The sequence below is a fragment of the Haliotis cracherodii genome, unplaced genomic scaffold (genome assembly GCF_022045235.1).
Source record: "Haliotis cracherodii isolate W230 unplaced genomic scaffold, xgHalCrac1.p SCAF_8, whole genome shotgun sequence".
NCBI lineage: Eukaryota > Metazoa > Mollusca > Gastropoda > Lepetellida > Haliotidae > Haliotis > Haliotis cracherodii.
This window is the reverse complement of record NW_027266341.1, coordinates 50703058-50717755: the sequence shown is the minus strand read 5'-3', so window position 1 is coordinate 50717755 and position 14698 is coordinate 50703058. Positions and strand designations below refer to the sequence as shown.

Here is a 14698-nt window from a genome sequence, read left to right as displayed (position 1 = left end):
AATGACTGGTCCCTACTGCCAATATTAAGTGACCTCTGAAGATGTGTGTCACCAAATGGCAACATATTTGCCTACTCTTTCAAATATGTTTGATTTGTTTGTTTGTTTTTTAAAGCCGCATTCAGCAATATTCCAGCTATATGATAGCGGTCTGTCAAGTCTGGACCAGACAATCCAGTGATTGACATCATGAGCATCCATCCACGCACTTGGGATCGACAAATATGTTTGAGATAACTAATAATAATAATATATAACAACATGTCCAAATTTACACAATAAAAATATTTCTTAGTAAATAATTACGAAAAAACGTCACATCATTGAAATGTTTATTCATTTTTTTGAGATGGACATATTTTTTCAGTTTAGTGTCATGACCTAAAGTCTTCGTATGGAGCCAAGTATGATCCTAGGGTCTCTGGTTCACCCCAGTTATGTTTCTAGGGTTCACCACCATACCCATGCTTGTGGGTATCACCAAAGGGGTGGGGCGGTCGGGTAGCCTAGTGGTTAAAGCGTTGGCTCATCACGCCGAAGACCCGGGTTCAATTCCCGACATGGGTACAATGTGTGAAGCCCATTTCTGGTGTCCCCTGCCATGATATTGCTGGAATATTGCTAAAAGCGGCGTAAAACCATACTCACTCACTCACTCACTCACCAAAGCGGTAAATGTCTTGAGACATGCATCGCTTTGGGTTTACCTCTCACATTAAGATGACATTAAGACATAACTGCAATTCTGTTGAAAGCGGCGTAAACCTACCTCACTCACTCCTAAAGTTTCTGGCTATTGTCTTCAGTGACTATGCTTGTCGTAAGAGGCGACTAACGGGATCGGGTGGACTCGCTGACTTGGTTGATGCATGTCATCATATCCCAATTGTATAACAATGCTCATGATGTCTGTCACTGGATTTTCTGGTCTAGACTCAATAACTTACAGACCGCTGTCATATAGCTGGAATATTGCTGAGTGCAGAGCTAAACAAACAAACAAACAAACAAAAGAAAGGAGCAAATGGACAGAAATCACAACAAGGTCCAGGGTAGGATAGGTCTTCAACAACCCAAGCTTGCCGTAAAAACAACTATGCTTGTAGTAAGAGGTGACTAACGGGATCGGGTGGTCAGGCTCGCTGACTTGGTTGATGATGCATGTCATCGTATCCTAAATGCTTGGATCGATGCTCATCATATCAATCACTGGATTGGCTGGTCAAGTCTGGATAATTTCCAGACAGCCGTCATAAGGCTGGAATATTGCTGAGTGTAGCGTTAAACTGCCATCATGAGATAACTACCCTTATTGTATTGGGGGCACGGGTGGCCCAGTCGTTTAAGGTGACGTGATTTGCTGTACAGAGTTGTGTCCCTTGGGCCCGCCAGAACACTGTGATTGTGGATTCCAATTCACCCCGATCATTTTTCTAGGTTTGTCAGCAAAATACCCACACTCGTGGGTTTCACCAAAGTGGTAAACATCTGAGACCTGCATCACTTTGGGCTTTCCTCCCACATTAAGATGACATGCTGCGATATAACTGTAATACTGTTAAAAGCAGCGTTAAACTCCACTCACTCACTCAATGATGTATTAGATTGTCTTGTTTCACCTAAAACTTTCCATCCTGCGGGGCCCTAGGTTAGAACTGGTCCCCACCAACCCATGCTGGTCGTAAGAGGCAACCAAATGGATCATGGTGGTCTGACTTGCTAACTTGGTTGATGTGTGTCACCATATCTCAATTGGGTATATCAATGCTAATGATATCAGTCCCAGAATTGTCTGGTCTAGACTTGATTATATATACGAGTGTGGCTTTAAAAAAACAACAGCAAAATCAAATAACAATTTAAGTAGGTTATGTATTGTAATTCAGGCAAAAATATCTATTCCAGTAACAAAGAAACCATTCTATTAACGCTTAAGAGACAATATATACTCCCCCCCCCATAAGAAATGCAAAAGGGATAAAAATGGTTACTGAAATAGTTTTATAGATGATGTTGGTGTTTTCAGGAATGATTTGGGCTATGTAGTGTTATGGGTACAAAATGCCATGAAGAATGAGATGGAAATTTGATTCAGATGTTTTCAGGGAGAAAAACATGCAAAATTGACCAAAACGCAGCCAAGTGCCAACCATGTCACCAAAACAAACCCATTCACTAAACGTGTAGCATGCTTCCATAGGCATTAAAAGCGCAGGGTTTTCCCTCTAGTGGCAATTGTTGTTGACACGCACTTTAATGCAGTACAATGCCAAGACTCAGCAAAGCAGAGAGAAACAATGCAATGGAAGCTGGTAACTCACGATCTGCAGTAGCCAGGGTGTTTAACATGTCGCCAAGCACCATAACAAGACTGTGGGACCGATATCAAAATCAAGGAACAACACGTGACCGTCCCAGATCAGGTAGACCACGATTGACCACCAGGGGGCAGGACCGATACATCCGGTTACGTTATCTCCGGGACAGAGTCACAACCGCATCGTCTACGGCATCCAACATTCCGGGTATGCGCAGGATATCAGCCCAAACAGTTAGGAACCGATTACGAGAAGCAGGTCCCTTTCGTGGGGTCGTTTTAACGGCACAGCACCGTCAAAATCTACGTCAGTGGTGTCAAGCACACATGGTATGGCGGCAACTTTGTTGGAGGAGGGTGTGGTTCAGGGACGAGTCCTGTTCGGGCTGTATCGTTCAGATGGAGGAACTCGTGTGTACCGATGTCAGGGACAGCGTTTTGCACCATGCTGTATTCAACAGGTCGACAGATTCGGTGGTGGTAGCGTAATGATGTGGGCAGCCATCTCGCACACTGGCAGAACTGACCTTGTCCATGTCCAGGGCAACTTAACAGCTCAGCTGTACATCAACGAGATCCTGAGGCCTCATGTCGTACCCATCACGCATACCGCCAACGTCATGTTTCAGCATGACAACACCCGGCCCCATACAGCACGTCTCACTATAGCTTTCCTGCGGGTTAACAACATCCAGGTTCTGCCTTGGCCCTCAAAGTCGCCTGATTTGAATCCCATAGAACACTTGTGGGACGAGTTGGACAGAAGTGTGCGTCAACGTCAGCCACAGCCACAGACTCTACAACAGTTTGAGCAAGCACTTCAGGCAGAATGGGCTACGATTCCCCAAATGTGATTCAGACCCTTGTGGCTCCCATGGGAAAGAGGTCCCAAGCTGTTCTGGTTGCCAATGGTGGCCTTACAAGATATTGATACCTTCATGACCTTGACCTTCACCATATGACATTCGCTTCCTTTTGTTTTGACCTTAACCACTGTATGATCCATCTTGTAAACTTTCATACTTGTTGCATTTTTCTTTATCAAATTAAATGTCTCTACTTATTGTCACCGATTCAGGCTTTGCGTTTCTTTCTTGGGGGAGTATATATTTAAGGTACACAAATATCATTCAAATCAAGATGACACATTCAACTAGCTATTTACTGATATATTTGTTCTAGTTACAAAAAAACTATTCCTAATATAATGGCATACAAATATGGTTAGATGCTGTTAAATCTGAGACTATATACTCGCAGACAAAAGAAACGCAAATATCATATATGTTTGTTAATATGTGAAGAATTACTCATATTCAAGAGATATTGGATTGGATTGATGCACTTACGAACATACTGGTATGTTGTGTGAACGTATGCTCATAAAGGCATCACATGGTCATAGATCCATGACTCAAGATTCACCATTTGCCTCGTGCAAGATTAGCGTGATGAATAAACACTATGTGGTAACACTTGACTCATTGTTAATTTTGTCATTAACTGGTACAATTTGGCAACATCTTCTTGACGTACATACTTCTCTAAATGTTTTTATGGTTTGTGTTTCTTTTGGCGGTGAGTATATATTTAGGGTACATAAATATCATAAATATTCATACATGACATATTCATCAAGCTATATATATTTGTTCTAGTCACTAGAAACCATTCCGAACACAATGACAAACAATTTCATGAGATGCTGTTAATCTGGAGACAAAAAATATATTTAAGGTAAGAAAATATAATTCCCAACAAGATGACACATTTCACTAGCTATTTACTAATATATTTGTTCTAGTTACAAAGAAACTATTCCTAATATAATGACATAATAATATGGTTAGAATTAGTTAAATCTGGAGACAATATATATTTAAGGTAAACAAATATAATTCCCAACAAGATGACACATTTAACTAGCCATTTACTGATATATTTGTTCTAGTTACAAAGAAACTGTTCCTAATATAATGACATACAAATATGGTTAGAATTAGTTAAATTTAAAGTAAACAAATATAATTCCCAACAAGATGACACATTTAACTAGCCATTTACTGATATATTTGTTCTAGTTACAAAGAAACTATTCCTAATATAATGACAAACAAATTTGGTTAGAATTACTTAAATCTGGAGACAATATGTATTTAAGGTAGACATATAATTCCCATCAAGATGACATATTTCACTAGCTATTTACTGATATATTTGTTCTAGTTACAAAGAAACTATTCCTAATATAATGACATACAAATCTGGTTAGATGCTATGTATTTAGGTAAACAAATATATAATTCCCAACAAGATGACACATTTAACAAGCTATTTACTAATATATTTGTTCAAGTTACAAAGAAACCATTCCTAATATAATGACATACAAATATGGTTTGCTGATAAATCTGGAGACAATATATATTTAAGGTACACAAATATCATTCAAATTAAGATGACACATTCAACTAGGTATTTACTGATATATTTGTTCTTGTTACAAAGAAACTGTTCCTAATATAATGACATACAAATATGGTTAGAATTAGTTAAATCTGGAGACAATATATACTTAAGGTAAACAAATATAATTCCCAACAAGATGACACATTTAACTAGCTATTTACTGATATATTTGTTCTTGTTACAAAGAAACTATTCCTAATATAATGACATACAAATATGGTTAGAATTTGTTAAATCTAGAGACACTAATATTTAAGGTAAACATATATAATTCCCAACAAGATGACACATTTAACTAGCTATTTACTGATATATTTGTTCTAGTTACAAAGAAACTATTCCTAATATAATGACTTACAAATATGGTTAGATGTTGTTAAATCTAGAGACACTAATATTTAAGGTACACAAATATAATTCCCAACAGGATGACACATTTAACTAGCTATTTACTGATATATTTGTTCTAGTTATAAAGAAACAATTCCTAATATAATGACAAAGAAATTTGGCCAGAATTTGTTAAATCTGGAGACTATATATTTTTAAGGTAAACAAATATAATTCCCAACAAGATGACACATTTCACTAGCTAATTACTGATATATTTGTTCTAGTTACAAAGAAACTATTCCCAATATAATGACATACAAATATGGTTAGATGCTGTTAAATCTGGAGACTATGTATTTAGGTAAACAATTATATAATTCCCAACAAGATGACACATTTAACAAGCTATTTACTAATATATTTGTTCAAGTTACAAAGAAACCATTCCTAATATAATGACATACAAATATGGTTTGATGTTGTTAAATCTGGAGACAATATATATTTAAGGTACACAAATATCATTCAAATCAAGATGACACATTCAACTAGGTATTTACTGATATATTTGTTCTTGTTACAAAGAAACTAATCCTAATATAATGACATAAAAATATGGTTAGATGTTGTTAAATCTGGAGACAATATATATTTAAGGTAAACAAATATAATTCCCAACAAGATGACACATTTAACTAGCTATTTACTGATATATTTGTTCTAGTTACAAAGAAACTATTCCTAATATAATGACATACAAATATGGTTAGAATTAGTTAAATCTGGAGACAATATGTATTTAAGGTAGACATATAATTCCCATCAAGATGACACATTTCACTAGCTATTTACTGATATATTTGTTCTAGTTACAAAGAAACTATTCCCAATGTAATGACATACAAATCTGGTTAGATGCTATGTATTTAGGTAAACAAATATATAATTCCCAACAAGATGACACATTTAACAAGCTATTTACTAATATATTTGTTCAAGTTACAAAGAAACCATTCCTAATATAATGACATACAAATATGGTTTGCTGATAAATCTGGAGACAATATATATTTAAGGTACACAAATATCATTCAAATTAAGATGACACATTCAACTAAGTATTTACTGATATATTTGTTCTAGTTACAAAGAAACTGTTCCTAATATAATGACATACAAATATGGTTAGAATTAGTTAAATCTGGAGACAATATATATTTAAGGTAAACAAATATAATTCCCAACAAGATGACACATTTAACTAGCTATTTACTGATATATTTGTTCTAGTTACAAAGAAACTATTCCCAATGTAATGACATACAAATATGGTTAGATGCTGTTAAATCTGGAGACTATGTATTTAGGTAAACAATTATATAATTCCCATCAAGATGACACATTTAACAAGCTATTTACTAATATATTTGTTCAAGTTACAAAGAAACCATTCCTAATATAATGACATACAAATATGGTTTGATGTTGTTAAATCTGGAGACAATATATATTTAAGGTACATAAATATCCTTCAAATCAAGATGACACATTCAACTAGGTATTTACTGATATATTTGTTTTTGTTACAAAGAAACTAATCCTAATATAATGACATACAAATATGGTTAGATGTTGTTAAATCTGGAGACAATATATATTTAAGGTAAACAAATATAATTCCCAACAAGATGACACATTTAACTAGCTATTTACTGATATATTTGTTCTAGTTACAAAGAAACTATTCCTAATATAATGACATACAAATCTGGTTAGATGCTATGTATTTAGGTAAACAAATATATAATTCCCAACAAGATGACACATTTAACAAGCTATTTACTAATATATTTGTTCAAGTTACAAAGAAACCATTCCTAATATAATGACATACAAATATGGTTTGCTGATAAATCTGGAGACAATATATATTTAAGGTACACAAATATCATTCAAATTAAGATGACACATTCAACTAGGTATTTACTGATATATTTGTTCTAGTTACAAAGAAACTGTTCCTAATATAATGACATACAAATATGGTTAGAATTAGTTAAATCTGGAGACAATATATATTTAAGGTAAACAAATATAATTCCCAACAAGATGACACATTTAACTAGCTATTTACTGATATATTTGTTCTAGTTACAAAGAAACTATTCCTAATATAATGACAAAGAAATTTGGCCAGAATTTGTTAAATCTGGAGACAATTTATATTTAAGGTAAACAAATATAATTCCCAACAAGATGACACATTTCACTAGCTAATTACTGATATATTTGTTCTAGTTACAAAGAAACTATTCCCAATGTAATGACATACAAATATGGTTAGATGCTGTTAAATCTGGAGACTATGTATTTAGGTAAACAATTATATAATTCCCAACAAGATGACACATTTAACAAGCTATTTACTAATATATTTGTTCAAGTTACAAAGAAACCATTCCTAATATAATGACATACAAATATGGTTTGATGTTGTTAAATCTGGAGACAATATATATTTAAGGTACATAAATATCATTCAAATCAAGATGACACATTCAACTAGGTATTTACTGATATATTTGTTTTTGTTACAAAGAAACTAATCCTAATATAATGACATACAAATATGGTTAGATGTTGTTAAATCTGGAGACAATATATATTTAAGGTAAACAAATATAATTCCCAACAAGATGACACATTTAACTAGCTATTTACTGATATATTTGTTCTAGTTATAAAGAAACAATTCCTAATATAATGACTAAGAAATTTGGCTAGAATTTGTTAAATCTGGATACAATATATATATTTAAGTTAAACAAATAGAATTCCCAACAAGATGACACATTCAATTAGCTATTTACTGATATATTTGTTCAAGTTACAAAGAAACCATCCTGACATTATAACGAATACAGTTCATTATATATGGTAAGTTCATTTTATTAACAAAGTTACATTGAATTCAAATAATAACGATTGTTTTCTGTATGAGCATATTCAACGAACCTGACAATGGACAATTTGTATGAATGTGTTATTTTATGTATTCTATAGTAGCAAACAGTTTACACATTTTACAGTTACCTGATTCACAACCTCGCACATCACATGAATGTTTTATTGAAAGGTCCATGATCAGATTAGTTTTCAAGTGCCCATGTGTTTGGTTGGTTTGTTTTTTTGTTTGATTTTTTTCTGTTTGTTTGTTTGTTTGTTGTTTGTTTGTTTTTGTGTTTTTTTGTTGTTGTTTTTTTGTTTTGTTTTTTTTTAGTTGTTGTTGTTGTTGGGTTTTTTTTGTTGTTGTTGTTTTTTTTTGGGGGGGGGATTAACAACTATTGGGTGCAGTTCATATAACTTTCACAGCTATATTGACAGTTACGTCAAATGGAGTCTGTTTCAGTGGACTGGTTATTCTCTTGCACTTTGAATATTGGAAAACCAAAAGAGTATATCTGACGAAAGTTTGAGATGACGTTTATTTATGTATTCCTTTGAATTCCAGGGGAAATGCACACAAAAGCGGATTTATTAACTTTCAACAAAAATAAAAACAAGACTGTATTTAAAATGTTAATTTTCAAACAAAAGCCTATTTGGATTTTACTTTTCCTAAATTTGGATAGTTGGATAGGCTCTTTAGCAAAACAAGTAAATAATTCTGTTTTGGTTTTCCAGAATGGTAGTGGTCCTCAGCAACCTATGCTTGTGTCCCCAAGCGTTCTAACTGATTAATTTGTCAGGCTTGGTGGCGATGCTACATCAACCATGGGTCTGTCTGGTTCAGACTCGAGGCTATTTTCAAATAGCTGGAATATTGCTTTGTGTTCGTTAAAACATATTTTGTTAAATGTTCTCAAATAACCATCTACAAATATAAGAAAGATAACAATCAAATCATGTATGTCTATCTACAAATGTCAACATTACTTTAAAATATTTTGCAAAAAGATTTTATATACTCCCTCTAAAGCTACGAGGGTAAATCCAATACATATCGAATACATGTCCTCATACACGAGTGAATATATAAATATCCAAGGACCTTTTGACCAGTTGGCAGGAGAACCCTGACAAATGGTTGATGCGAATTTTAACCCAGGTTAAGACCAAGTCCCGTTCCAAAAAGCGCAACGACTGTTGTAAGCCAGTGTTAAAGTATGGGAGTTGCGATTACCTTAGCGCTAAGATCGCTTTGTGGAACGGGGCCCTGGGTCCATCACTTTCAAAGTCAAAACGTCAGAGCAGCAGTGGACCTGACCCCAGAAGTACAAGCGGATGGCGTCAGTTGGGAAAGTCATTGCTTAGGTGTTATGCGACTGTAAGGTGACAATAATGATTTAGTCTCTGCCCTGAGGTCTGACTGTCGATGGGCAATACTAGAACACAGACCTACGTCAGTTGAGAGAATCTGTCAAGTAAAGCGTCAAGTAAAGCATTAAGGAAAGCTCACTTCATGTGTGCAACTACTTCAGGACAATGGGTATGTGCACACATCACAAATGGCAGTGGCTGCAGCCGCAGCTTGCGTTTAATTCTTTCCCCATACCCTTTACTCTCCTGATCTAACACTTGCTCTTCCTTACTTATTTCCTCCCTTAACTCAAATCATACATGCATGCGTTTGTACCAGTAACAACACATTACCAACGATGCATTTTAGGGGACCACCAAGACTGCTACAGGGCAGGGATAGCAACGCTGGAACATCGCTTGAGCAAATGTAATGAAGTCTAAGGAGATTATATTGAAACAAAAATGTGAACAATTTTGATATGGACAATTTTCTATGTGAGGCCACTAATGTTTCTATTTCTAACCTTGTACATATATCTACAAATATGTACAGAGGCCCTGTATATTATAGTTAAGAAAATCTTACTAAAAAGAAATTAATAATTGAAAACATTAATGTTCATATTCTAATAGTATATACAAATAGAAAACATCCTGTATAATATATTGCAGAATGATTAACTGAAATTTAAATTTATACATGAAAGTTTTATATTTCCTACATAACCATCTACAAATGAACAAACATGCCCTGTATAATATTGAACAGAAGGATTACACTCAAATAGAAACTAACAATTAACTACATTTATATTCATTCAAATAAAATATACAAATATATAAAAATATCAACAAATGTGCAAAAATGTTCTCTATAATATTGTACAGAAAGTACACTTAATTGAATTATATATACATAAAACCGATATATCTCCGGTAATACCATGATCTTTATGATATTGTGCAGAAAGATTACAGCCAAAGTGAATGGAAAAGGCATGACAAGTGCCCACGGATAAGAAATGAACCAAACTTTTAGACATCATTATTTCAGTTATGACAAATGTTCATATAATTTAGAGGACTTTGTTCCTTTCAGCACCTGCAAGTTTTGGACTTATAACAACACAAAAGACTGATCTTAGTTGATTTCGAGAAGTGTCTTCTAATATTTGAGCTTGATCAAGTCTTTCAACCAAGCTGATTTTCTTCGGAAATGTGGATAACATCAGTATAAACATATGGTAAAACCTCCATTAGGCTTGTTCATATTTAGCTTTTCGCCTGAGTTCGACAAGTCAGCCCTTTTCACTCATTATAGCCATATGTATAAATTTGATCTTGTTAGTCATCCAAAAAATGCATGTGTAAGAAATAAAAAAGGCACTAATTCTTATCCCAGTTATCTGTAACTTTTGACATCTCAAGTGAGACAAATATTGTCCTTATCCTAACTTGTCCTTTATACACGAAAACGTGTTCCTATTCAACAGTCTACAAATGCGTTACTCAGGGGTGCTGTGCAGCAAGGGGAACTTGTCAGGTGAGACGTTGTAGAAATACAGGATGGGTAATGTACTCAAACGTAAAAGTATGTGATCATATATATTTATTTATTCGGATGGACGAGGGTAAATAAAAGTAAAAAGATTGCTCACCTTATTGAACTACTGTAACGTTTAAAGATGATTTCAAGTAATAAAGTATTTGGGCAACATATTGGTGCACTAAAATTTGGATTTGGATTTATTTTAATTTTAAAAATAATAAGACCATGGTGTCCACCTTCAAGCCAATTAAAACCAATGCATAATGTATCTTCAAAGAAACAGTTTTTATGTATGTACATCTAAATTGATGACAACATGATCACTCTGGGGACACTCATGGCCATATCGTGTAAGAATCAATAATTTGCTGTGCATAGTTGCATCCCTCATCCATGCCATGGACTGTTGGTCATGGATCGAATCCAAGATTTGCAAAATACAAGAAAGACGTTCATTGCACCCTTTGAGAGATGCTAAAGCAACATTTGTTCTTAGTTCCCCTTATTTGACCAGTGCGGGAGCTAGAGACTTGGTTCTCGATGTGTCAGACTTCAGTGGCCTTGGTGTCCATTTAGAATGCCAACCACTGGTTGTCAGGTTACTAATTGTTTCCGATAGGTTCTGTACCAACGGGATTTCCATATGTACCTCTGTGGCATTGATTTTAAGCTCACCCTCAGTACCATATCTATCTGCATTGTGGAAATGACCAAGTATACATTAGTTGGTTGACTGCATTGTTAGTCAATGATGGGATCGTTTGGTCAGTCTACACAATACTTAGCGTGTCTACATTTCCATGGTCATAATGGTCAAGAAGAGGAGTTTAATACAGAGAATATATTTGATCACAGGCACATTTAATCTTGAACCTTCGGAAGCTTGATCACTTTGTACAATCGTTTTAATTCAACATTTCCGCTTCTCTTGATGATGTCGCTTGGGGTCTTATTCTCTTCATGTTTACTTGCAAAATTTGGATCGGCTCCCTTTGAAATCAGAAACTTGGCAATATCAGCATGGCCATGGTCGCAAGCAATGTAAAGTGGCGTCCGAAATTCCACATCAGGACTGTCTAAGGATGCTCCCTTGTCAACAAGATACTTCACAATATCAGCAAACCCAAAATAACAGGCTATTAAGAGTGGAGAACGTCCCTCTTTGTCATGCTTGTCAATGATGGCACCTCTCCTAATCAGCTCCTTGACTACATCTAAGTGATTTTCCTTCACTTCATGTATTAATGCTGTGTTGCCATCAGGCAAAGCACAGTTCACATCTGATCTCTTGTTCAACAGCATCTCGACATGGGGAGTGATGTGCACATGGCCACTGACATAGTATCTGTATGCAAGAGGAGTATGTTGGTCAACATCTTTGGCAAACTTGTTGGCACCGTTTTCAATGAGATAGCAAACAATATCTCCTTTCTTGTGCCTCTCAGCTACATGTAGTGGCGTTGTCAAATTTGCCTGTGCATTAACGTTAGCTTTGTGTTTCACCAAAACCCGAACCACGGCCAGATTGGAATACTCACATGCAATATGAAGAGGAGATAATCCCTTTGAAAGAGAATTTGCATCACATCCTTTATCTAAAAGGATTTCCACAGGTTTAGAATCTTTTTGTTTGCAAGTCACATGTATGGCAGCTTCATCAGAATAGTTTTTGATGTTAGCATCAGCGCCAGCCTTTAATAGTGTTTCCATGATGTCTGTATTTGTATGTCTACATGCTATGTGTAGGACAGTATCTCCACTGTTGTTTTGGCCATTGATGTATTTTATGACAGCATGCCCTTTAATCAGGGCGTTAACAGCCTCTCCTGAATTAGACGCAACAGCCACATGTAGTACAGTGTTGTTATGGGGATTTCTCGAACCTGGATCAGCATTATGTTGCAACAGGGACCTAATGATGCTTACATTTCCGAGTTTGCAAGCTAGATGTAGACATTTATTGATCATCTCCAGGGAAATGTCTTGAGTAAGAAGAAGTTCCATATCCTCCCAATTATTCCGTCTACATAGATGGTGTAATATTGGTTCCTTGACAAGAGTAAAGTCACTGTAATCAGAGAGATCAGCCTTAGAATAAGCAAGCCAGGCTGCAGCACACCTATTATTTGAAAGGGAGCACATGACATACTTGAGGTTGGTAGTTCTGTATTTGTTCAATATGATCACCAATGCTCCATGGCTTTTCCTCCAGAATGCAATGCATAATGGTGTATGGTGTTCATTGTTGTGGACATTTAGATCTGCTTCCATATTCAGCAGAGTTTCAACTGCGCCTGTGTTATCATGTAAGCAGGCTAAATGAAGAGGGGTATTTCCAGATGTATTCTTCATATCAACACAGGGGCGTGTAACAAGTAAACTGATCAGTGGGCTGTATGGTATCTTGCAGGCTAGATGTAAAGGTATTTCACCATCCTTGTTTTGCACCTTAATGTCTGCATCTGCCCTCACAAGAGCACCCACTGCACGGTGTCTGCTTAGTCTGCACGCATAATGAAGAGCCGTATCACCCGTCACAGTCTGCACATTGACAGTGTCACCTTTTGCTAGAAGTACATTGATAATCTCATCACTGATACTGCTTGCATGGTGTGACCTTGGTGTTCTTTGTCCAAGCGAACTCTCCTCATGCTGAATCGTTTTCAACTCTCCATTGTCACATGCAACATGCAGTGGTGTCACTCTTTGCATGTTTGAAATATTTGTATCTACATTCCTGCTCAGGAGAACAGACACTATATCCATACTAGGTATGCCGCAGGCATAGTGAAGAGGAGTGTCTCCATTATTGTTGACAGTATTCACCACTACATCATACTCAAGCAGAATATTTGCAATCATAACTTCCTTTCTCTTGATGGCTATCATAAGAGCTGTATTGCCGTCTTTGTTTCTGCAGTTTAGGAACTGATGGTTTCTTTGATAATATTTTGCAAGTATTGCAACAACATCTTCTGAACTGTGACACACTGATTGATGGAGAACAGTGTTTCCATCTGAATCTACCTGCATCACGTCAGCTTTATAATCTAAGAGGGTCTTTATAAGCTTGCAGTATTTCATCAAACAAGCTATCTGCAACAAGGTAAATCCTGTAGTGCTTCTTGTATTGACGTCGCATCCATGTTGAAGGAGTAGCTTCACTGCTGCTGTTTTGTTCTTTTCACACAGCTGGGGCATCAGCATGCTTTGATCAGAGGCAGCTGTTGTGTAGTCACGCTTGAGTAGAAGCTGTGCAACTTGGAGGTTATTTTGTTCCAGGCATATTTGAAGCAGTGGTTTACAACATTCAATCACGTGTGTATCATGATCATACATTACAAGCTCCCTCACTATGTCAATGTTTCCTATTTGAACAGCCAAACAGAGAAATGTGTGCTCCTTGCCATCATGTGTCCTAGTCATTGATTCCACTATTTCTTCTAGCCCCATGTTGGATATTGTTTTCAAAAGACTTTGAAGCATATCTAGATTACCCTCTAAAATTGCCCTTTCAATATGTTGGTCCATTTCCAGATCATCAATATCTTCAACACATTTTCTCAACACCACAAGAGCTTCAGAATGCCCTCCTCGAACAGCAAGTTCTGACATTGTCTTACAACCACGAATGAATTGCGTACCTTGCTGTTTATTTCTGGTGGGAAATGTTTGTCTGTCGAACTTCATCTTTAAGACGTTTTGCTTACTGTCTTCGGGCAATGTTT

General features: G+C 35.8%; 1 protein-coding gene across 1 annotated transcript; it reads right to left on the bottom strand.

Moving 5' to 3' along the window:
• Positions 1-11831: 11831 nt before the first annotated feature.
• Positions 11832-12974, bottom strand: LOC139449471 (ankyrin-1-like). Its single transcript, XM_071230888.1, has one exon. The coding sequence runs from the start codon at positions 12972-12974 to the stop codon at positions 11832-11834; it is 1143 nt and encodes a 380-aa protein (XP_071086989.1).
• Positions 12975-14698: the final 1724 nt, after the last annotated feature.

Excerpts from the sequence above, each read along its gene's own strand:
- LOC139449471 (XM_071230888.1), bottom strand. The coding sequence starts at position 12,974 with ATGGAACTTCTTCTTACTCAAGACATTTCCCTGGAGATGATCAATAAA.